At 44.9% G+C, this 24,571-nt stretch overlaps 1 protein-coding gene across 1 annotated transcript in view; it reads left to right on the top strand.

Moving 5' to 3' along the window:
- The window catches only part of LOC144767801 (DBH-like monooxygenase protein 2), a 240,718-nt gene that overhangs the window by 212,836 nt on the left and 3,311 nt on the right, over nt 1-24,571 (top strand). The window contains exons 11-12 of the mRNA XM_078651179.1: nt 9,791-9,921; nt 23,531-23,636. Of these exons, the coding sequence (XP_078507305.1) occupies nt 9,791-9,921; nt 23,531-23,636 (237 nt within the window). The remainder of the gene's footprint in view (nt 1-9,790; nt 9,922-23,530; nt 23,637-24,571) is intronic.

Genomic DNA, 24,571 nt, shown 5'->3' with positions numbered 1-24,571 from the left:
AAACACTTGCTCTCGCCAGTTCCATTAAGCATCGGGGTGTTTGTCCGGACGCGTTTTGGGTATCTCCCTTCCTCGGCGGCATACAGTCCATAGAGCACCATTTGGCCCCGCCTCTCAATTTAGCGAGATCGCACGCCAGTGATTGGCTGCTCAGCATGATTCTGTGCGTTGCTTTATGGGGGGTGAAGTCCTTCTTAAAATGATGCCCGCATTCCATGCTATAATTCAAGCTCAACATGAGCCCCGGAGAAAGCAACGTGTTAACATCCTTCTTTTATGCCCCACAATTGAAGCCATTTACTGCGTGACTCCGTGGCCTCCTGCTTCTGAAGTGGTGCCTCCCAGCGGCATGACAGCCGCTCTAACATTTGTGCTCATGGGGACTGTCCAACAGATACAGATCGAGAAGCACTCGGGCATAAAAGAGCTTTTCCCCAATAGCTTTATTCAGGCCAAACACTTGCTCTCGCCAGTTCCATTAAGCATCAGGCTGTTTGTCCGGACGCGTTTCGGGTATCTCCCTTCCTCGGCGGCATACAGTCCATAGAGCACCATTTGGCCCCGCCTCTCAATTTAGCGAGATCGCACGCCAGTGATTGGCTGCTCAGCATGATTCTGTGCGTTGCTTTATGGGGGTGAAGTCCATCTTAAAATGATGCCCGCATTCCATGCTATAGTTCAAGTTCAACATGAGCCCCGGAGAAAGCAACGTGTTAACATCCTTTCATGCCCTACAATTGAAGCCATATATTGTCGCCAAGGTGGGGGAAAGAATGAATGCTACTAAATAAATATATCTGAAAACTATCACTTTAAAAAAATACTTTTGAGTGTACTGATGCATCCCTATTTACTTTGGTGAAACAGTTCTGCGTGTTGGTGAAAAACACTGCTGCACTGGGTACACCTTGGCATACATTCAACATGCGGGGGGCTCAAAGAATATGGTGTATATAGTTTGATGTATAGGAGATCCGGACTCCATGAAGGAAATGCCTGCAGCAGCTTGACCTGGTTACTATTGTCCTGTGATTTTCCTTGTGGTGTGAAGAAATGTGAAATGTTGGTGGTATGAAGTGCAGGGGTACCCAATTAGGTTCTATATCAGTCAATGTTTTTTAATTAGGAAAATTATTTGGTGACTAAATTAGATGCGTTCCAGTTTAGTGGTGAGTTTGTACCATGATGAGTGTTACCTCTGTTTTGATTTTCAGCGAAAAACTGGTTTCCTATATATTGGTATAGTGTTGGATAGTGCCTACAGAGGCTGATATATTAATTGTCCAATTATCCAGACGCTAAATCGTACTCAGAAGTAACCAACTGTAACAGGCCAGTTGGAATTTCCGCCAGGTGTCATCAAAAGACTGAAAGGGTTTTAAATGTTATGTCCTATAATGGGATTTCTGCAAACAATATTTCAAAGGTTGCACACGCCTCCTTAAAAAAGCAAACCATTGTCCAGAAGTGCCATAAGGTTCTCAAGGGGGTCAGCCTCTGGATTTCCCAGCCCCGCTGCAGACCCTTATCTCCAGATTCCTGCTAGTGATGAAAGTGTATTGAAGGGTGTTTCATGAGTAACAGGCAGCTCTGTATTTGCCATGTGTCAGAACTCTGAGGGCAAAACCCCACGTGCAAACTCTAGGCCTAGGGCCAAACCTGTAACTAAAAAACTTTAAAAACGTAGCACCCCTGCGTTCAACAAAATAAAACCGAAAGAGGTATAAGAATACACGATAGGGAATACGTTATACTAAAAACTGTTCAGGCATTTCTACTGGGAGGACAGTGCACAGTTTGAGCGTACTGCTTTGTCTCACCAAAATATTTAATTCCTGCATGACGTATTATAGCCTTATTGCCCGCCGTAGCGGGCTATACCGGCTATTAAAGGCCCGCTGAATCGTTAAAGGCCCGAGCCGAAGGCGAGGGACTTTAACGAGACAGCGGGACTTTAATAGCCGGTATAGCCCTGCTACGAAGGGCTATAAGGCTATTAGAACATTCTGCCACTAGAGGGCAGAATGTTCTAACAAATTAAACAAAGGGTTCTCGAAGCTCGAGGAGATATAAATCCCCTCGAGCTTTGAGAAGCCTTTGTAGAACATTGGAATGTTGCTCTGCGGGCCTTTACAGGCCCGTAAAAGCACGGAGCACTCCATTGTCTGCAATGGAGCTCCCAACATTCCAATGTTCTAATATGTTTTTCAAGCACTATAAAATCTGCATCATGTTCACTGGTTTTAACTTTTTTTTAAGCCAGATGGGCGCAGTCTTGGGAACTGGTGTCAACTCCCGCCCCCCATTTAAAAAACATTTACCCTCCCAACAGAAAAGACTAGCAGGGGTGTAACAACGGTGCATTGGTATGTAAACTATTTTCATTGTAACCACTGCAGCGGGCCGTTGGCAGTTTTGTGGTGTTTTTAGCCTCCGAACAATGCCCCGCTGTTTCCCTTTCTGGTTACTGTACTTAGCCATTAAAGAAAAATGTTTGCTCATAGTCAAGAAGGCTGCAGGAGAGACTGCAGGCTGCTTTTAAAAGCTTTTGAAGTTGGCAGCAGCTAGAAGTATGTGATCCCCTAATCAGCTCATTACGAGACACAAGCATGTGTGTCTGGTAATAGGGGCATTTTAGGCAACCTTTTTGGTTACCATGCAAGCAAAAAAAGGTGTGCAGCCGTGTCCACCGACTCAGGTGAGTTGGAAGAGCGTTGCGCATATTAAATATTCTGATGGTCTTCAAATATGAATCATGCTAACTGCATAATGCATGCACAATTTCTGCAGGCACGCTTCATGAAGTTCACAGTCTAGGGGAATTTAGATACATATGTGGCTATTCGCCGGCACTTTGTGGTTTCAAAGTGAGATGTATGTGTACCTAGGTGTGTACTCACCTAGTAGAATGTGCTTGTACCACATACGCGTGTGTGAGTTGTGAATTTGACAGTTCCACATTGCTGTGCTCCTTCAATTTGTTGCTGGATAGTGTGTGTTAATGCCCAGGTATAGGACAGGAGATTGCCAGCTCTTTAATTTATGGGGCTGGGCATCGTGGGCGGCCCATGGCTGCTGCGAGTCTTGAGAAGTTTATTGGAGACAGGCTAATAATAACATTTTGACAAGCGCGTGCCCTGGGGTTCGCATTTAAACATGGGAGATGGGCGCATGTTTAGCAACAAAGGTAGTATAGAGTTACACCAAGAGAGGTGATATGCGTTCTAACAGCTACAGTAACTGCAGGACTGCAGATTTTGGGCAAGGTATACTGGAGAGAAGTGAATTCCATGGACAGCTGATCACGTTTTAAAAACAAGCATTGCATAGCCAATAGGTCTCGCCTTTGGGATCTTATAAGTGTTTAGCCAGAGCTATAGGCTTTGTCAATGTCTTTAAGCTATGTTTTAGAGCAGTGTGGTTGTTGTGCGGCATGTTGAAAAGTTATAATAAAAGAGTATTATAAGCATTTTGCTACCTTATATATAATCAAAAAGACATTATGTACAACTGAACGACCCAATAAAAAAAATAATTAACATACACATTTTTTTTTTGTCCTTGCAATTTCTTCCTGCCTGTTCTAATGCTTGTTTGTTATTGCTTTTTCTTTTGGGGGGTGGGGGGTCATAAACAGCAGGAGAGTAGAGGTTGAGAAATAGTACCTGAATTGCAACATGAGCAGCAAACGGACACTAGGGGAGATCCAACAGATGCCAAATTCCGAGGGCAGACTGAGGTGGTGCTGAGTGATGCTGTGGTGGTGCTGAGTGATGCTGGGGTGGTGCTGAGTGACGCTATGGTGGCGCTGCGTGATGCTGAGGTGGCGTTGATTGATGGTGGGGTGGCGCTGAGTGATGCTGGGGTGACCCTGAGTGATGCTGTGGTGACCTTGAGTGATGCTAGGGTGGCGCTGAGTGATGCTAGGGTGGCGCTGAGTGATGCTCTGGTGGTGATGAATCATTCTGAAGTGGTGGTGCGGCGCTCTTTCAATTAATATGGCATATACATATGGAGATGTGCGGCTGATGACATTCTGACATGAATGCCTAGTAAAGCCAAGGCAAAAGTCATGTCACCTCTCAATTCAAATGTAGCAAACATGAACAGCTAAGTTGTGGTGTGTGCAGAACATGCTGACAAAAGTGACCTAACTCCAAAAGTGACTCGATAGCCACAGAAGGCGAGCATGCCATGAACTACTCCAGACAGTCCACCGCCCAGAAGGTGAAGCCTCAGATGCAGAGTCCGTGGTCTGTTCAGGTGATGTGGACCTACATGACCCCTTAGGCATGCACAGGCCAGGCATTCAACATATGGTAAGAGTTGCACAACGTGTCTTTTTTGCGCCAATGTTCTGCTAACTCCCCATAAATGATTTTGGATAGTCAATCCTGGCCTCACATTCCCACAGCGAAAGCATACTTTAATGAGTGTACAGGTACAATGAGCCTCAGCCCTAAGACCTTCAGATACCAGGTGTCCTGACCGTCTTAGGTGATTCAGTCAGTGCTGAAAACGGCTCTCCCACTATTCTCGCGGGAACTGACACACAGAGTATTGATAGTGTCTGATACTGAAGGCCGTTGTACACTTTTTATCAGACTTGTGGCCTCTGGCCTTGTCCCTCCATTACATACTTTTCCAGAAGTACCACCATGTGTCAGTCCCCCATTTTGCACACTGCATTTCATGCTTTCTGACCATTACTTTGTCTCTACAGCTGAGCGCGGTGTCTGAGATTGCTCTCACGCCATGTCTGACCGTTCAGTGGGCCAGGGTGAGCCCAGCCTGTTGCAAATCTACCATGCCGACATGCAGCTTCTCTTTGGATGTGTCCCACTGGCTGTGCTGGGCATTAGCTTTTGACTAACGTTCCTACTACACCTGTGTGCAACCTGCCTTTTCCGGCAGATGATGCCTGTTTCAGTGGGCCATGAATGTCTGCCTTTCAAACACATACCTTGCTGACCTGGATCATGAGTTGCGAGTGACTCCTTTGTTGGTCCACGTGCAAGACTGCTTTGATGAGACACGCTTATGTGATGCCTTTCAATGTGTCAGGCAGGCGGACAGCTGCACCTGTGCTTATGCACAATCGCTCCTGTGCCATGCCTACATCGAACCTCTCCCAGGTTATGATGGGATGCCCCTTGCAACCTCGTGGTGCAAAGAGCACATCTGTTCCTTCATTCTGCTGGATTGGATGGCGGTCCACTTCCTGGAGATGAACTGGATCGTCTCTTAGAAACGATTCCCTTCAAAGCTGCGTGTGCCTTCTTCTATTCTCGTAACTACTTTACAGCAACAGGAACTGTTAGTGACAAAATCAATTGCTGTATCCCTTTATGCACACCACGTGACAAGAAGTGGCATTCACCTCACTGACTATGGCCCGGTCTGCATTGGGTTGGACAGGGCTGTGCTCTGCGGTCTATTGTGCCTGGTACCACAGACCAGGGCAAGTGGATGCTATCATCTGACTGTCATGGACTTTGTCGTCTGACATGAGCCCGGCTTCCATTATGCAGCTGTAGCACACAAAGAAGAAATGGGGTTGTTGTTTTGCAAGTACCCAGGGCTGGAATCGGGTTTACACGGCGCCCCCCACTTTGGCCGGGTTTGATGCCGTGCCCCCTGCAATGCCGTTTGACCCCACAGAAATATGCTTAACTTGTCCCGGTGTACCATCCAGTTACTAGTACACATTCTGCAGCACCTGCACTTTGTCTGCAGTCCATTCCCAGCATCAATGTGCATTCAGCGAGTGTGCCTGTTTTTCACACTCAGCCAGGCCTGAGGAAAGTGGCTATACAGCATCCCTCTGTTTGTACATGCTGACTGGGGTCTGCCTTGAACCTTACATTTGAATGCAGATGCCACAGAGGGGAACCTGTGCACACAGCGTCCCATCTCTACACAAGGTACTTAAGAGAGGCATGTTTTTGTCACTAATATATCCCTGTATATCAATTTTGACACTATAAGACTGCCAGATGGGTTAGTCTGTCCCAGTATTTGCACAAATGATGTTAGTCACACGATTTTCCATCTTTCAAAGCACTACGTCGGGGTGTTGTGAGGTTCAGTGCATTTTGCCTTACTTGGTCAGTTCCCCCACTTCATTTTTTAGGACTTGTGCCCTATAAGTACCTTATTACATGTCTGTAACATGGGAGGTGTCCACAGAGCTTGTTCACTGCGCGGTCCAGGAGTACTGTCTGAACATTCTGTCCGTGGTCACAGAAGCCTGTCCCCCTTCATTCTGTTCTGCTCAGGCCATAGCACCCCAAATCAGCAAGGTCTCACAGCTACTAGAGGACACAGATCCCCTTTGATTGACATGGGAATGCAAGCCAGATGGCCCACGCTAGGAGAGTCATCCATCCAGTGATGAGTGCGGCACAGCCAATGTTGTGTAGTCTCTCCATGTATAGTCTGGGTAATGGGTTCTACTGACAAAGGCCATAGACCAGGGACATCCTTTTCGGCTCCTTCCTGAAAGGGATGGGGGGGTATGCTCGTGATTCAACGTCCAGAGGGGTTATTGATGCCACATATTGCGTCATGTGAAATGGATATGTCACTGGAGTTACTGGTTCAGTACTCATGCATTTTCAACCTGTATAGGCACATATTTAGCATGCTTTGACACTCTAGTAAAAAATGGTGTCCTGTGCATAGTGGTGCTTCTGGATGCTCAGTCCCTGCATGCATGTGTTTTAAGCTCCGGAGCATAGTCCAGTGTGTGTACGAAATCTCATGGAAAATTGTCTGAGTCTGTGAGACGACAGCAAGGCACACTGACACAGTCATGGCCTCTTATTGTTACATCACTCTCATCGGGAGTTGATGATGAGCTTTAGATGCTGGTCAAGGCCTTCTTCCTCACCACTGTCATTGTCACTGGCCATGTGTGTGTAGGGTGCAGGAGTGATGGTGCTGTCCCACCAGATGTAGCTGTCATGTGCCAACCCCTGTTAATCTGCACACACATGTGAGATTATCTGCTACGCCTGTCATACCACTGGCACATTGATGGAGTGGTAGTGTTTGCAGATCCTAGAGACTGGTGCACTTCCCTGTGGTGGTACGAGGCCAATGTGTGTGCCATCAATGGTTGCGATCAACATTTGGGATGCCTCCCAGGCAGGGCTGACTCCAGGAATCTTTATTTGTGTGCTTCAATGATGCATTCGGGTGGGCCACTGCAAGCCTGAGTTGTCACTTCTGTCTCCTGCCAGGCCTGTTTCAGGGCCCCACTTTGTCTCTCCTCAGTTTCACATGGGCTAGGGAGACACATTATTTCTTTCCAGATTTTCTTGATAGATGTTGTCACTATGAAGAAGTGTGTTTTTTCCTTGAAAGGACCTACTAATGGGATGCACAGGTTTCTTAAGGTGGGAGTATCAGGCAAGTGATACTTCCCATGCTCTCATTATGCCCTCCTCCTCAGATTACCTCTCTGCCACCCTTGTCCATTGCCCCTCATCTGTCAATGTCTGATCGCTCATGTGCTTCTCATTTTTTTTATGGTGCAACTGATATGAGTGTGGCGTGTGACAGTGCTTTACATCACATACACATTGTACAGTGACAATCAGTCATGCAGGTGTGAAAGTTTATCAGTCAACAGGGAATGTCACGTGAGCCAATGAGGATTGCAAGGTGTGGTAATCACACGTCATCCATACTGGTGGGCAGGATTTTTGAGGGCGTTTGGTCTGGAGAAGCTCGGACTTAGGATGTGTGTGGTGACATTTACAGGCAGTGGCAGCTAGGCACACTGCACGCCACACCAGTATGTGTGTGGGGTGTGCTATGGATCACATGTATGTCTGATTGGCAGACACTGGACACCTCTGATTGTCTGCCTACACCACTGACCCTTCACAATTTGACCTCTGGCCAAGAGACGCCAGTCAGATGTCAAGGGATGTTCAAGCATGGTTCACAGGTTGGATGGTTCATTACACAACATTGGTACAGTGTGGGAGACCTTTGTCCTTCGCTCATTTAAGTCCATGCTGGCAACAAGGCATGGCTATGTATGTAATTTCACTCTGCTTTCCTTGAACATTCCCTGTTTGTGAAGACTTGGCTCACGGGTCACACATTCTCAACCCATCACTGTGTAGTGACCAGCTGGTCACTTTTCTAGTTGTTATGATGTGCCAGCCACTCCCAGAGGGCTGATTTACACCCCACCCACAGCCACCTGGCACAGGCATCACTGGTGCCCTGGGTCAGTTCTCTTATGCAAGTGTGGTTACTCAATATGCATCGGGACCTCATGCCCCACAACATTGCCAATGGGGTGCACCAGTCACTTTAGGCACATGAGTTGTGATGAGTGATGTAATTATCAGGGCGCCAGTGCAGATGCAGTATATGTTCACATGTATGGTAGCTGGCATTTGCAGCGGGAACACACATTGTCCACACCGGAACATTGCAGGGTTGCGGTCGCAGTTTTCGGGTCACCAGGATGTGGCACACACAATGCGGATGAGCCATTAGTCAATGGGTGCCTTTGGAATACATGTTTAAATGTTGCGGTGTGCGCGCTCTGCAACTGTGGGGCTTGTCATTAGCTCCAATTGCCTTCTGGAGCACCGAGAGTCACTCATGGGGATTGGGTGGGCCTCACACGTTGCATTTTTGCAGGTTGCCACATTCATTGCGGTGCCGCCAAGCTTGCTGGGAGATGTAGTTGTTCAGGGGTTGCATGCGTGGAAATTTCTGGTACGTACCTCAGCTGTTGAGTGCGGTGGCAACTTGTCTGCTGGAGGTGCTGCCAGAAGTGCAGTGGGAAGGCCTGTGGCACAGGATCCATAGCGGGTCCAGGGATTTGGTTGGGTACAGTATCGGCTCTTCCTCTCCGATGTTGTATTTCCGCCATCCACAAAGTGGTGCTTTTGACGCGGTGGTGGGAAGGGCTGTCTGCAACAAAGTGATTTGCTTGGTGGACAAAACATGTTTTGCACGTTGTACCTGCCCTATGTCTCAGTCTGCCACCCTTGCATGCACAAAAAACATTTGGAGCCTGGCAGATTGCGCAGAAGGAAAATTGCCTCTATGCGTCAATTGTGATTTGTTGGTCGGAATGACCGCACCTGGGGAAGAGGACATGGCGGATTTCCGCCACCACCACCAGCATGGATGGCCTTCCTTCCATCATCGTAATGCCCCCCTATGTCTCTTGTAGCCCTGAAGAAGTTTACTGACCTAAAAAATTGGCTGTAACTGTTTGGTTGTTTTAAATTGAAATATAAAAGATGAATTAATTAAGAATTGATGAGACGACTCACAGATCTAACATGACCTTGTATATTAAGGACTATTGAGGCCCCCCTCACCCTAAATATTTTTGTTTATCTGCACTTGTAGCAGCAGCGGATGCTAATTGGGGAGAGCACCTGCATGATAAACTGGGAGTGTCTTTGGGGAGCTATTGTAAGGACCATAGCTGCTTTGCAAATAATTTAGACTGTTTTAAAGATTCCAAAGTTTCTTTGTCAATTTATTTCCACTTCACTGTGCAACCTGTGAAAATAGGGTGAGAAAGGACTGTTATCCCATCAGTGAGATCCAATAATGAGGCAATGCAAAACACATTATGGGACAGGCACATTACAAGCAGCACTGATATCTGTGGCCACTGCCTGCTACTTTCTAGACAGCATTTTACCCTTTTGTGCAACAGGTAGCAGTCATATCACCAACATGGCAATACATTGGATTAGTTGCACCTGCCTTATTAGTTGTGTCTTATTGTGTCTCCCTCCAGGGTGGTATTGGCATCAATGAAGAGAGGTGCCTTGCTTTCCTTATGTACTACCCTAAGAATGACATCACTGTGTGTCTGAGCATCCCAGTTTACAATCCTATCTCATCATCCCTTGGCTTTGACATTACCAGGTATGTTTATGCTCTCATCTTGTATCTGATGTAAGTAATTAAAGGAGTTACTGTTAATTCTCATTTTGCTAAGTCCACATCTTTCAGTCAAGCTCTTTGCTCTGTTAGGTGTATCACCATCTCATAGACAGGTTATGCTGTAGCCCTAACTCAACAAAGGTAATACCCCCCTTTGAATTCTAGGAAAAAGCATATTTACTATTGCTTTCTTTTTTAACTTCATCCTTCAGTCTGGCATTAAGAAGGATGTCTCATCCTCCTCTTGCTAACATCAAGAATTGATAGCACACCCCCCAAGAGAACAAGAAAGGAGGAAAGTAGGGTCCTAAAACTGGAATTGGAGTAATGAGTGGTATCCGAAAGCAATGCATTTGATATCATATGAACTTTCTTGCTTGTCTTGCGTTCCCTTTAGGAGGTTATTCCAAGAGGATTTTGTGCTTGACCATCCATCTAGCAAAAGTGGCATTCCTAAGTACTGAATGTTGTCCCACACTCAACTGGGACTCATCACACCATCTGGAGCAAAAGCTAGACAAGCTAATTACCAACAAGAATACACAAAAAGTGGCTGCTCATCCATGTATGAATTAGGACCCCAAATTCTCTATCAGTTTAGAGAAACACCCTTGGGGCAAGTTTTGTAAAAAACAAGGGCGGTCTTCAGCCTCTGTAAATAGAATGGCTACAAACCAGCAGCAGGCTGGCATATCATAGGAAAAGAAATTAAAAACCCCAAACTAATTCAGAAAACTAGCCCAACGATGCACTGCCAGCACCACTGCAAAAATTGCTGTAATTAAATGCTGTGCTTTTTCTATTACAAATCCGACAGCTAAACGTCTGCAGACCATTTTGATTCATAAAATAGTCCAAACTGATCAGTTTCTATTCAGGTATCCAAGTGGTCTCCTCAGTTCAGGATCCCTACATTGTGTGCCAGATAAACAGGTCATCTTTCAGTCTTCTGATCTCTCACTTTCTCAGTTTCGAACACCCCTGCTGTGTCATCTGCCTTCAAAGTGCCCTTTAGATTGAATCCAGATTCTGCCCTAGAGCGCTTCAAGGAGAGCTGTGTAATAGCCCCATTTGTTGGGCTTGCAATCTCCAGACTGTCAGTTCAACTGACAATACTGTAAAGTCAGAGGAGACCTTGCTTATTGCCAAATGCAGTCTTGGAAGTTTGTGCAACAAAATATGCAGCCCTTTCATGCCTCTAAGGAATGTGGTGGTGGTAGAGGCCATAGCCATCAGCAGGGACACCAATCTCCTTCTTCCTCAACACCTGCCATGACTGCAGCACATGCTTTTTCTACTTAACTGGCTTGGGATTACCTCAGATCAGTGAGTTTCACAGGTCATTCAACATGGGTACACCCTTGTGTTCATATCTTACTCGCTCCTCTTCTTCTAAATTCAAAAGATCATACTTCCTTTTCTCTCTTAAGAAGTTCACTGTTGGACAAGGCGACCCATAGAGTTTTTCCAGAGGTAGAGAAGGGCACAGGATTTCACTCCCACTTCTTCCGAATGCCTGAGAAGGCTTGCAGGTTCTACTGATTCTAGAGCTTTGGTTCTTGAATGCCTTCCTTTGAAATAGCATGTTAAAGATTTTGGCGCTGATGGCCAAAGTCCTCTATGCCCTGCATTAAGGGGACTGGAAGAGGCATCTTTTCATGCACATTGCAGTCTCACAGACGTTTCCTTCAGTTTGTACTTGAGTTAAATTTCTTTCAGATTGTGTGCTAATCAATTGGTCCTGAAGAATTTTCTCCCATTGATCCAAGATAAACAGTAGCAATTCCTGGCTGACAGTAAAACCGCCACTGGTACTGCAACAAAAAGGATGGTAATGGGTTGACGGGACTGTGCCAGGAAGCACCCAGTCTCTGGCAGTGGGTCAACTGCCAAGCAATATCTCTGACTGCTAATCATTTGGTGGGTTCTTAAAATGTCAGGGTGCATGAGCTAAGCAGGCACCATCTGGTGGGGCAAACAGGACATTTGCACCAGAAAGGGTTGCAAAACATCTCTTTGGTCAGTGGTGCATGCCTTGAATAGATTATTATTCTACTGCAGAGAACACACATGGAGCGATTATGATGTTGGTCGGAAAGCCTCTTACCACTATTCTGAAGCTTTCTGTCTGCAGTCGGAAGGCTTTCTGACCTACACGGTCAGTTTGTGGTCCGAATTTCCGATTACGATGTCGGCAGTCAGAATGTAAACCAGTCGGCCATTCCGACGTGGTTCTGAACGTCTCTCGGAGTCTTCCAGCCAGTCTGAACTGCACCATATTCACCAATGGATGGCGTTTCTGCTGTTGTGATTAGAATGTCGGTTTCCCACAGCCGGTCCATGTCGGCCTTTCGGACAGGGAAAGGCTGTCAGAGAGTGACTATGGGGGCCTCTAGCAGGGCCCACTTCACCCTGCAGACTATGGTTGGTGGTCGAGGGGGTACCTAGGGTATCCCCCTGTAAACCCCTGCACTGTGTGGTAGGCGTAATGGGGTGCCTGCCACAGGAAGCAGGGTTTCACACGCCCCTTTTCTCAATAGGAGCCTGGATTAAGGCTTGTTTCTGGCTGTGACACTATCTCCCATAGCAAAGAGGGGGAATCCAACTGAACAGTGTTAAGTCGCATTGTAAACAGGCAGTCAGAACCGCCGACCTAAGACGGTATCAGTCGTAGGCAACTCCAGCTGACATGGCAATGAGTCCCACAGTGTCATGCTTCCTGCACACTAGTGTTAGAACTTCAAGGCTTCCTGGGATAAACATTTAATCTGCTTGCTTTTCCACTGCTGCTGCTTCTTTCCCGAGATCTGAAGGTCAGGATGGACTAAGCTCACATCATTCTTGCTGCCCTGTTTTAAGCCAGGAGAGTGGTGCTCCAACCTACTGAACCTGAGAGTTTCACCTCTGCTCTAGTGTAGTGTAGTTCCTATATTCCCAATAGGCTCTGCGCGTTGGAATAATATATCCTGTAGATTTGGCATAGGACTTATGTTGACTAGGTGTCTATTGAATATATTAAATACAAGGAAGATGCCGCAGGTCTTTTGTGCAATCCAGACACAGTAGGGGAATCTAAAAAGTATTCCGCAGGAGGAGCTGGAGTGACAGGATAGACAAAGGGATACACAAGGTGAGAAAAGTACCCATCAGCCCACTCAATAGTGGAAGCTCGTCATTTGGGATTTCAAGTTTGAAAGGTTGGTGTCCGACGAGCACTGCCTCAAGTAGACATTGAGGCTAGCTTAGGACCCAATGGTTGAACCCTCAACCAGAGCAAATGACAGCATAAGGGGCCGAAAGGGCTTAGTTGCAGTGCTCAAAGAAATAAGAAAATGTGAGAAAAAAGGAAAATGATCCATGTGATATAAAAATGCCTATCTTGACGTCAACAAGAAAACTTTATTGAGTGTGCCCGTCAAGATGGTATGATTAAAAACAGAGTGATAGTAGCAAGAAAGATGGTTTGCTATTTACCATAGATGTTCTCTGGTCAACATGTTTCAGCCTTTAAAGGCTTTCGTCAGGACCTATGTATCACTACTGCAACACTTACTTCATATCTTGTGAAAAAAGAAATATAAGTATTTTCATGGGTGGTGTATCCCCTCCTGTTTAGGGAAGAAAAGAGAAAAAATGGAAAAGAAAACAGAGACATACAACAGCAACTTAAGTTCATTCTAGTAACAGTTACGTGTATGTACATTATTACAATATTTATTGGTTAGCCACTTACCCAACTTTGTGGGATCAGGAACCTCACCTCACCTGGCGACAGCTCAGGCTAAAGGAGGCCACGCACTAGAAAAAATTCATTCAGAGTGGTGTTGTAGTTTATTTAAGTTCATCTTACAAATAGCTATCTTCCAGATTACATGCAAATGGTAGACCTTGGCAGTCATTGGTGAGAGATGTGTAGTGATTCACATGGTATAGATCAGATGCTACACCCAATGTACCCTACACCTGCTCAGGTGACATTAAAAAAACACCTCAACAAAGGTGTGTATATATAGCATTGGATTGGTTATCTACAGGGTTTCTCTGTTAACACTTAACTCACAGTCATAGAAGCAAAGAATGCCACCCGTTGTTCTAGATATGTTCTGAACCGACAATGAGTTGTAACATACTAGTATTATCTTAAATTTCTATCAAGGAGGGAAAGCGTGCTAAAGCGCTATCCAATATAGGGATGCTGCGTTCCTCCTTGACAAACCCCCAGTAAAAGGTAAGCGAATAGTTTTACATATACGCTAGCAAAGATTTTACATATACGCTAAAAAAGAGAGAAAGAGTGAGATTACGTCTAGCCAGTCCTTTCTTGGTCACCTACCTCTCCGTCGTTGCCTCTGGCTTACGCTGAGCCGAGGTGGAGGTAGTGTGCCAGTGTAGGTTGAAAGTTTATAAAGGGACATGGTGGACCAGAGAGAGACACATCTAGTGTACTCTCCGATTGGATAATCCCAGCCTACTAAAATCGACCACTCATGGGCTACTAGACAGGAAACCGCCAATGTAAATCTCAAGATGCGATAAGCATCTCGTTTTTCAAAGAAACGTAACCAGCAGGCGGACCGCTGTGAGACCCACACAGGGAAAGGATCTAATAGGTCAATAGTTTTGACAGGAAGTACTTGGCAAGTTTCACTCCGTTTCCTGTCAGTGAAAGCTGCACGCAGCAAAAAGACCGCTGCGGGACACTATCCGAGAGCGGACCTGATTGGTCCTTGTCAGAAAACCGGAAATGCTTGGAACTTAAAAAGAATGCTTCGTTTCCTGTTCAAAAGAACCACATACAGAAGACTCCTCTGATTGGTCCTTGATGAAAACCGGAAATATTCATATTCCGCCAATAGGCAATACAGTGGCAAGCATATTTCTTCGCGCAACTGAACTTCCCTCAATGTTATTAAACACCAAACTGATCGTATTGGTGTATAACAGGCGTGAAGAGCAATGTAGCAGTATACATGATATTAAGTGAATGTAGTGAGCGGACAGTTACAGTTATTCACAATAGCCTTGTCTCATTCAAAAATGTAGGATATAGTACGCAGTATACATTCAGTTGATGCCAACTTACTGGGCGATGATGACTGCCTATAAATGCCTTATCAATGGGACAGTCCATTGGTCCTGTCATATGATGTTGGTTAATACAGCGTATGGTGCCGGTACCCACATTCTCATAGTCCAGTTCATGAGGACGGTAAATGCGCAGAGTGTAATGTATTTGCGGATCTGACTAAGAGATCTACAGTATTCCTAAGGTAACACACATCTGTCGGTGACAAAGTCAAGAGAGATGTTCCCTTGACCTCGAAGACAAGGTGGACACCAGAGTGGTATTGTGTGGACCGACAGATGATCTCAATCGCTCATAGTTAGACCCAGGAAAAGACCATTGTACTGTATAAGGGTAACACCAATACATGGGAAGACTCTTGAGCTCGAGCCCTATCTGATACACAGTTGATGGTATTACAACTGTAACCACGGGATATCGTCGTTCAATCCCTCTGTATCGCAAATCAATTTATGGACCCATCTTTGCTCTTTTCTTAATAGAAACTGGGACACATCTGTGACATGCTGGGGTATGTACGGTTGTTCTAACACCACCCATTGGAGTTCATCTGGTTGGTGTCTCACAGTGAGGAAGTGTGAAGTCAGACGAGTCGCTTGTTTGTTGCGCCTGATTGTGCTCTTGTGTTCTTGTATACGTAGCTTGATCTTTCTCGTAGTCATACCTACGTATCTTAGATTGCATGGGCAGGTGATTAAGTAGATCACTCTCTCGCTGTTACAATTGGTATGACGTTTTAATACCCACGGTTTATTAGTGCCAATGTCAACATGGAGAGTCTTCCTCGTTTGTGGACAGACTGAGCAGTTTCCACAGGGATGGTGCCCCTGGACTGGAGGGAGATCCCACAGCGTAGCAGTTGGTATCTCATGCGTCACTCGTGGTCTTGTGTGCACCAGTTCGTCTTTGAGGTTACTACCTCTCTTGAACGCAAAAAGAGGCAACGGGATATTCTCTCCAGTGCTGTTCAGAATGCGCCATCTGTGTCGTATTATTTTTTGGATCTTGGATGACGAGGAGTTGAAGGTAGTCACACACGCCAGTCTTTCAAGGGGTGGTTTCTTGACTGGGGGTGCTAAGAGTGCCTCCCGGTGATTGTTTTCTGCCCGTTTCTTGGACTTCCTAATCAGAGTCCCTGGGTATTTCCGTGCGACCAATTTCGTCGACAGGTCTTTCGCTTCAGATTGAAAGTCCATTTTGTCTGAGCAGTTCCTGCGGACCCTCAGGAACTGCCCAAATGGGAGGTTCTCACGAAGAGACCGAGGATGATGGCTGTCAAATCTCAACAGCGAATTTCGTGCCATGGGTTTCCGATACAATGAACTGGCTAGATGTCCATCTTTAGGGAAGATCCAAAGGTCCAAGAAAGGAAGTGCCGTTTTGCTATAGTCCAGGGTAAACCTCAGATACGGATTCTGGCCATTCAGCCAGTCTTTGAAAGCAAGTAGCGATTGTTCATCTCCACGCCATACCAGCAAAATATCATCAATGTACCTTTTCCACACCATCAATTGCTGATGGTGTGGATTGGTGGTAGTAAGGACACATTGAGTTTCAAACTTGTGGATCTTCCCTAAAGATGGACATCTAGCCAGTTCATTGTATCGGAAACCCATGGCACGAAATTCGCTGTTGAGATTTGACAGCCATCATCCTCGGTCTCTTCGTGAGAACCTCCCATTTGGGCAGTTCCTGAGGGTCCGCAGGAACTGCTCAGACAAAATGGACTTTCAATCTGAAGCGAAAGACCTGTCGACGAAATTGGTCGCACGGAAATACCCAGGGACTCTGATTAGGAAGTCCAAGAAACGGGCAGAAAACAATCACCGGGAGGCACTCTTAGCACCCCCAGTCAAGAAACCACCCCTTGAAAGACTGGCGTGTGTGACTACCTTCAACTCCTCGTCATCCAAGATCCAAAAAATAATACGACACAGATGGCGCATTCTGAACAGCACTGGAGAGAATATCCCGTTGCCTCTTTTTGCGTTCAAGAGAGGTAGTAACCTCAAAGACGAACTGGTGCACACAAGACCACGAGTGACGCATGAGATACCAACTGCTACGCTGTGGGATCTCCCTCCAGTCCAGGGCCACCATCCCTGTGGAAACTGCTCAGTCTGTCCACAAACGAGGAAGACTCTCCATGTTGACATTGGCACTAATAAACCGTGGGTATTAAAACGTCATACCAATTGTAACAGCGAGAGAGTGATCAACTTAATCACCTGCCCGTGCAATCTAAGATACGTAGGTATGACTACGAGAAAGATCAAGCTACGTATACAAGAACACAAGAGCACGATCAGGCGCAACAAACAAGCGACTCGTCTGACTTCACACTTCCTCACTGTGAGACACCAACCAGATGAACTCCAATGGGTGGTGTTAGAACAACCGTACATACCCCAGCATGTCACAGATGTGTCCCAGTTTCTATTAAGAAAAGAGCAAAGATGGGTCCATAAATTGATGTGCGATACAGAGGGATTGAACGACGATATCCCGTGGTTACAGCTGTAATACCATCAACTGTGTATCAGATAGGGCTCGAGCTCAAGAGTCTTCCCATGTATTGGTGTTACCCTTATACAGTACAATGGTCTTTTCCTGGGTCTAACTATAAGCGATTGAGATCATCTGTCGGTCCACACAATACCACTCTGGTGTCCACCTTGTCTTCGAGGTCAAGGGAACATCTCTCTTGACTTTGTCACCGACAGATGTGTGTTACCTTAGGAATACTATAGATCTCTTAGTCAGATCCGCAAATACATTACACTCTGCGCATTTACCGTCCTCATGAACTGGACTATGAGAATGTGGGTACCGGCACCATACGCTGTATTAACCAACATCATATGACAGGACCAATGGACTGTCCCATTGATAAGGCATTTATAGGCAGTCATCATCGCCCAGTAAGTTGGCATCAACTGAATGTATACTGCGTACTATATCCTACATTTTTGAATGAGACAAGGCTATTGTGAATAACTGTAACTATCCGCTCACTACATTCACTTAATATCATGTATACTGCTACATTGCTCTTCACGCCTGTTATACACCAATACGATCAGTTTGGTGTTTAATAACATTGAGGGAAGTTCAGTTGCGCGAAGAAATATGCTTGCCACTGTATTGCCTATTGGCGGAATATGAATATTTCCGGTTTTCATCAAGGACCAATCAGAGGAGTCTTCTGTATGTGGTTCTTTTGAACAGGAAACGGAGCATTCTTTTTAAGTTCCAAGCATTTCCGGTTTTCTGACAAGGACCAATCAGGTCCGCTCTCGGATAGTGTCCCGCAGCGGTCTTTTTGCTGCGTGCAGCTTTCACTGACAGGAAACGGAGTGAAACTTGCCAAGTACTTCCTGTCAAAACTATTGACCTATTAGATCCTTTCCCTGTGTGGGTCTCACAGCGGTCCGCCTGCTGGTTACGTTTCTTTGAAAAACGAGATGCTTATCGCATCTTGAGATTTACGTTGGCGGTTTCCTGTCTAGTAGCCCATGAGTGGTCGATTTTAGTAGGCTGGGATTATCCAATCGGAGAGTAGACTAGATGTGTCTCTCTCTGGTCCACCATGTCCCTTTATAAACTTTCAACCTACACTGGCACACTACCTCCCCCTCGGCTCAGCGTAAGCCAGAGGCAACGACGGAGAGGTAGGTGACCAAGAAAGGACTGGCTAGACGTAATCTCACTCTTTCTCTCTTTTTTAGCGTATATGTAAAATCTTTGCTAGCGTATATGTAAAACTATTCGCTTACCTTTTACTGGGGGTTTGTCAAGGAGGAACGCAGCATCCCTATATTGGATAGCGCTTTAGCACGCTTTCCCTCCTTGATAGAAATTTAAGATAATACTAGTATGTTACAACTCATTGTCGGTTCAGAACATATCTAGAACAACGGGTGGCATTCTTTGCTTCTATGACTGTGAGTTAAGTGTTAACAGAGAAACCCTGTAGATAACCAATCCAATGCTATATATACACACCTTTGTTGAGGTGTTTTTTTAATGTCACCTGAGCAGGTGTAGGGTACATTGGGTGTAGCATCTGATCTATACCATGTGAATCACTACACATCTCTCACCAATGACTGCCAAGGTCTACCATTTGCATGTAATCTGGAAGATAGCTATTTGTAAGATGAACTTAAATAAACTACAACACCACTCTGAATGATTTTTTTCTAGTGCGTGGCCTCCTTTAGCCTGAGCTGTCGCCAGGTGAGGTGAGGTTCCTGATCCCACAAAGTTGGGTAAGTGGCTAACCAATAAATATTGTAATAATGTACATACACGTAACTGTTACTAGAATGAACTTAAGTTGCTGTTGTATGTCTCTGTTTTCTTTCCCATTTTTTCTCTTTTCTTCCCTAAACAGGAGGGGATACACCACCCATGAAAATACTTATATTTCTTTTTTCACAAGATATGAAGTAAGTGTTGCATTAGTGATACATAGGTCCTGACGAAAGCCTTTAAAGGCTGAAACATGTTGACCAGAGAACATCTATGGTAAATAGCAAACCATCTTTCTTGCTACTATCACTCTGTTTTTAATCATACCATCTTGACGGGCACACTCAATAAAGTTTTCTTGTTGACGTCAAGATAGGCATTTTTATATCACATGGATCATTTTCCTTTTTTCTCACATTTTCTTATTTCTTTGAGCACTGCAACTAAGCCCTTTCGGCCCCTTATGCTGTCATTTGCTCTGGTTGAGGGTTCAACCATTGGGTCCTAAGCTAGCCTCAATGTCTACTTGAGGCAGTGCTAGTCGGACACCAACCTTTCAAACTTGAAATCCCAAATGACGAGCTTCCACTATTGAGTGGGCTGATGGGTACTTTTCTCACCTTGTGTATCCCTTTGTCTATCCTGTCACTCCAGCTCCTCCTGCGGAATACTTGTTAGATTCCCCTACTGTGTCTGGATTGCACAAAAGACCTGCGGCATCTTCCTTGTATTTAGTATGTATAGTTGGGGGACAAGATGCTGATAGGTCTATAACAATAATTCCCCTCGGGCCCTTCTCCACCCTGTAGTTTTGTGTATTGAATATATTAGACTTAATTTTGAGTGCCAGCTAGCTCAGAGGTCACTAGAAACCTTCTTGAATAACAAGAAGGGATTCGATTCTGACAACCGCATAAACATGACAACTTTGTTTCCCCAAGAATAAAACTGATCTTCAGAGTCGTGGAAACAATAGATAGATAGTTTACTCAGTCAATCGTGCATGCTTCGTTTCATCAGAGGTGCAGAGAAGTAGAGAGACGGGCTTTTTCAATAAAAGGGTTTATTGAACAGTCTTCCTTCTCATGCAAGTAAAGTGAACTGCTACAATCGTAATACTGGTTGCAAAGTATAATGCGTACAGTAAGAAGAGTATTATGAAATAATACTGTAAAAGCATTGTATGGTTTCTAAACCATAGATAAATACATACATAAACAACAAAGGCTAAAAACTACTCAACTGGTGCTTCTAAAATACGCCTACCCCAATATACCTAACCTAAGTCTAGTACGAGGGAATAAATAAGTGAGGTGGAGCATAAGTTTAGTTTTTCTTTGCCAAGAATCTAACCAAGATTTCTGTTAGGGTCTAATCAGCTCCATACCTTGGTTTTAGAATGACGGAGGTCTGGTATCTCTGTCTCGGATTTGATTTCCCAACACCGCACGAGGGGAGCTTGGAAACACTGGATTCTCGCTGGGAGAAATGCAGCCTCTCTGTCAGTGCGTCAGCTGGAGGGTCGGCATCCTTCGGCGCTTGCTTTAGCGAGCTGCATCTGGCAAGTAGATAGTTGAGCTGCTCCAAACCACTGTGTGTTTGCTAGGGCAAGTGTATGAATATTTATACCTGGAAGGATCCTAGTTTGACGTAAAATCGAACATAACAACATCACCAAAGAACCTCAAGGGAATGGTAGTTCTTTGTAAACTCCATGAATTCTTGGACAAATTAACTTTCAAGCAAGGGGATGTCCCTGAATGCTGAAGCCGAGTTTTCCAAGAAATCTTTGTGGCTTTTTGGAAAAAGTGGAAGTAGCCATGCCTGTATGTAGACTGCATGGGTTATGTCTAAATATGGTTATGATTTCTATGCCTATATAAGGGCAATGTGAATTGTACCTATATAAGGGCATGAATCAGTAAATTTCGCTTGAATCCTAAAATGCTACACAACACTAGCTACCTCCTTAGGAGGGTATCCTGTCTCAGCAGTAAATCAGTGATCTACACTCAGACCTCCACAACCTACACTCCCTTGAAAGGAACCAATTTAGTAGTTTTGATTTGCCCTCAGAAGAAGTAGACATTATTTGGAGGCTTAGAACCCATGTACTAAATCAATGTATTCTTGTATCTGAACATATAAACGTGTGAGCCTAATGTGAGGACCATCAGCCTGACCCACTTCAGGCCAAGTTATCTGAAGTGTTATTTGTTTTGTTGCAAGCCCACAAGACTTTGCTGTGATCATAGTTAAATGTTATTTGTGGACCCTTTAGTCCTTTTTTCATTTGTCGGTCCGAGCTTTGTTGTGGAAGTCACCTGTTGTGATGTGGTTCCTGAAGGGTTTTTCTTATATGCTTACTTATATGCTTGCTCCTGCTACAGTGGGATCTTAACACTTGCTTGATATGCACTCCTATGGATCTTATGCAGAGCTGTTGTCTGATGTTGCTGTGAATTATGAATGTTTTCCTTATTACAAGTACTTCAGTGTTCCCTGTCAGTGAGCTATAGGTGATGTCAGTACACCTACCATATATCACTTTCTTCTATGGCAACTTGGTGCTTAGCTTCTGTTCTGCCAACAGTAGTGTGGGCTTTCAACATTGGGAGTCTATCTCAATTTACAACTTCTTTATATATGACTCATTGCATCCCTTCTGAAGGCAGTGCAGAACCTCCGCGCAGTCTGAGAATACCACCTACCAGAATGTGGGAGGAGTTGCTGAAAACGTTTCTGATGCAGTGTGACGCAAGCTAAGGACTGTCTGGTTCGATAGAGTATCCACCAGGTGGATACTTAGATAAGTAGCTTGTTGTTCAGTCCAATCCAGCTATCACTTAATTGATCAACATAAAGTGTCATCCATGTCTACTGAAATAAATTTACAATTGATCTCTTTTACATTTTTCTAATAGACAAAGGCCCTGCACACCATACTTAGACATGTCTACAGAACTGGTAGAGATGCATGTTCCTTTAAAGAAGCTGCTGCCATTGCAGCTCCTCTGAAGGTGCTGAAAGTTTTTTGAATGGATGCGATGTTTCATACTTCTGTTCTGCTAATGTTTTTGTTTTACAAAAACACACTCCCAAAGAGTGACCTGTTTTGAAAAACAACATAATGATGACTCTGACAGCTCTAAATGTATGGCCGGTGTTTTTCTTTTTTGTCTGTTTGTGACTGCCGGGAAAAGTTCTGTCTGCTCTAAATAGGGTGGGCAGTCCGATACAGGTCCACAATGTAAGGTTTAAACAGAGACACCAACTCTTCCAACGGCAGAAATCTGAAAATCCTTCTAACTCTAAATAGAGTGATTGGACAATCAGGTTTGCGGACACAGTACTCATTTGTGGTGATGTGCCCTGTCTGCCAAACTCTAAACGGGGCCTGTAGTATCCTACAGTGAAATATCCCACTTGCTTGGTCTTAATGACGTTGAAGCTAGAGAGTACACAGTGCTGCTTGTATTTAAAGGTCTTAAAGAAATATTTTAAGCAATTAGTGGCCCAACCAGTTTTTGCTACTATGACAGCATTAACAAATTGTTGAATCATTAACAGGACTTTTACTGAAATACATGAGCAGGTGAGGCAGTGGATGTGCTTAAAAAGATTGAACAAAGAAGTAAACATTTAAGACTTACATGTAAGTAATTAAACCACTTGCAAGACAGTTAAAATGATGAACAAATCAATGGTTAAAATAGTGCTGCAGATCCAAAGGGCATGAATTGCAAAACAGAACTTCCAGGCTGTTTGCCACATTAAAAATCACCAATGTTAGTGGAAATGATATCATTGAACACCAGTGACATCACAGGCTTGGCAATTTGTGCTTCCTGTAGCCTCTTATCAGCCTCATCGGGGTTAGCACAAGGTTGAGCCATGATTAGAGTTCTGCTTCTGCCTTTGTGACCCCTTAGACTAAGGCCTATGAGGGCAGCGTCTGAGGTATGAAAGAGCACATCAGATATATAAGGTGCTGCCTCTTCCCACCTCTCAGTGATGTCCATGTAGTGAGAGTAGTTTTAAAGGGGGTGGTCCACCTTTGATGTGTGCTGTTAGCCTTAGTAAAATGAGACACTACTAAATGCTAAAGGACTGCAGGACACAGAGCCCCCATTTGGGGACTTTGATTGAAAGCTCCTGGTTGTTCTTTTCAACTGCATTTGGGTATTCTTAATAAAACTGATATAGAAAACCTCCTGTCCTTTCTTAACTAATCTGTCTTTTCTTTTGCAGGTATCCCAACGCTTTGAACTCCATTCCCTGGACCACTGACAATATTGCACTGGTACAAAAGAAAACAAAGGAAACACTTCAGTATATCGAAGTGTTTAATTCTAATGTAAGCTGCTTTCTATTTCCATATGAAGAATTTGAAAAAATACATTTGTGCATGAAGTGATATTAAACTGTTTGAGCCATTATATGTTCAATTCTTTATTAATGGTTTCAATCCCTGAACTCAGGAATTAATGGAGTGAGCCTGTTATAATCAATGCTCTTGTATAGTCTGTTAATTGCAGTCACTACAATTTGAATATAGTGAATAGTGAATTGGGAAATGTTGGTGCTCGACAGGGTAGCAATCAAATGCTGTTTGTCGCAGTGTTCATTTGAAGAAATTTGACAAACTGTTTCATCTGTACCAGTACTCCTGTGCTTCGTTTAATTTAAGTCCCCGGGTGGACCAGGCCCCAGGGGTTAGTTTCAATATGTAGGAGGGGGTGCACTGGGCCCCCTCCTAGAAAGCCTAAAGCCCCGGGTACTGCCCCAGGGGAATCTTTTTTTATTCATGTGGGGGTTGCTCTTGCTGCAGTCCACAAACCCTGGGGACCGCCACCTCCCCAGGGCTAATGTTTTAATCATTTGGAGGCACCTGGGGGCCCGCTGCAGCACTGGGGACCGCCACTGCTCTAGTGCTAAACATAATAGAAGTGTGAGGGGCAAGACGGCCCCCACAGCCCTAATGACCGCCACCTCTCTGGGGCTAGATATCATAATAATGCAGGGAGGCTCTTCCCCTCCCCCGCAGCCATGGGTCTACCACCTCCTCGGGCTAAAGCTAAAACAAATAAAGGAGGGGCTGTGCTGGGCCAGCCTCCTAGAGTCCTATCTGGCTCTGGGGAAGGGCTGGCTCTAGCAATGTCCCAAGGTGTCCAGCCCAGGGATATTGCAGTTTCCTAGTGCTTGGTGGGAGAACCGATCCTGCCAAGCCATAGCAAACTCTCTGCTTTCAGTAAGCGAGAGGAAAAGTGTTCTTGGTTGGTGAAAGCAGAG

The sequence above is a fragment of the Lissotriton helveticus genome, chromosome 7 (genome assembly GCF_964261635.1).
Source record: "Lissotriton helveticus chromosome 7, aLisHel1.1, whole genome shotgun sequence".
NCBI lineage: Eukaryota > Metazoa > Chordata > Amphibia > Caudata > Salamandridae > Lissotriton > Lissotriton helveticus.
This window is presented reverse-complemented; position numbering and strand designations above follow the sequence as displayed.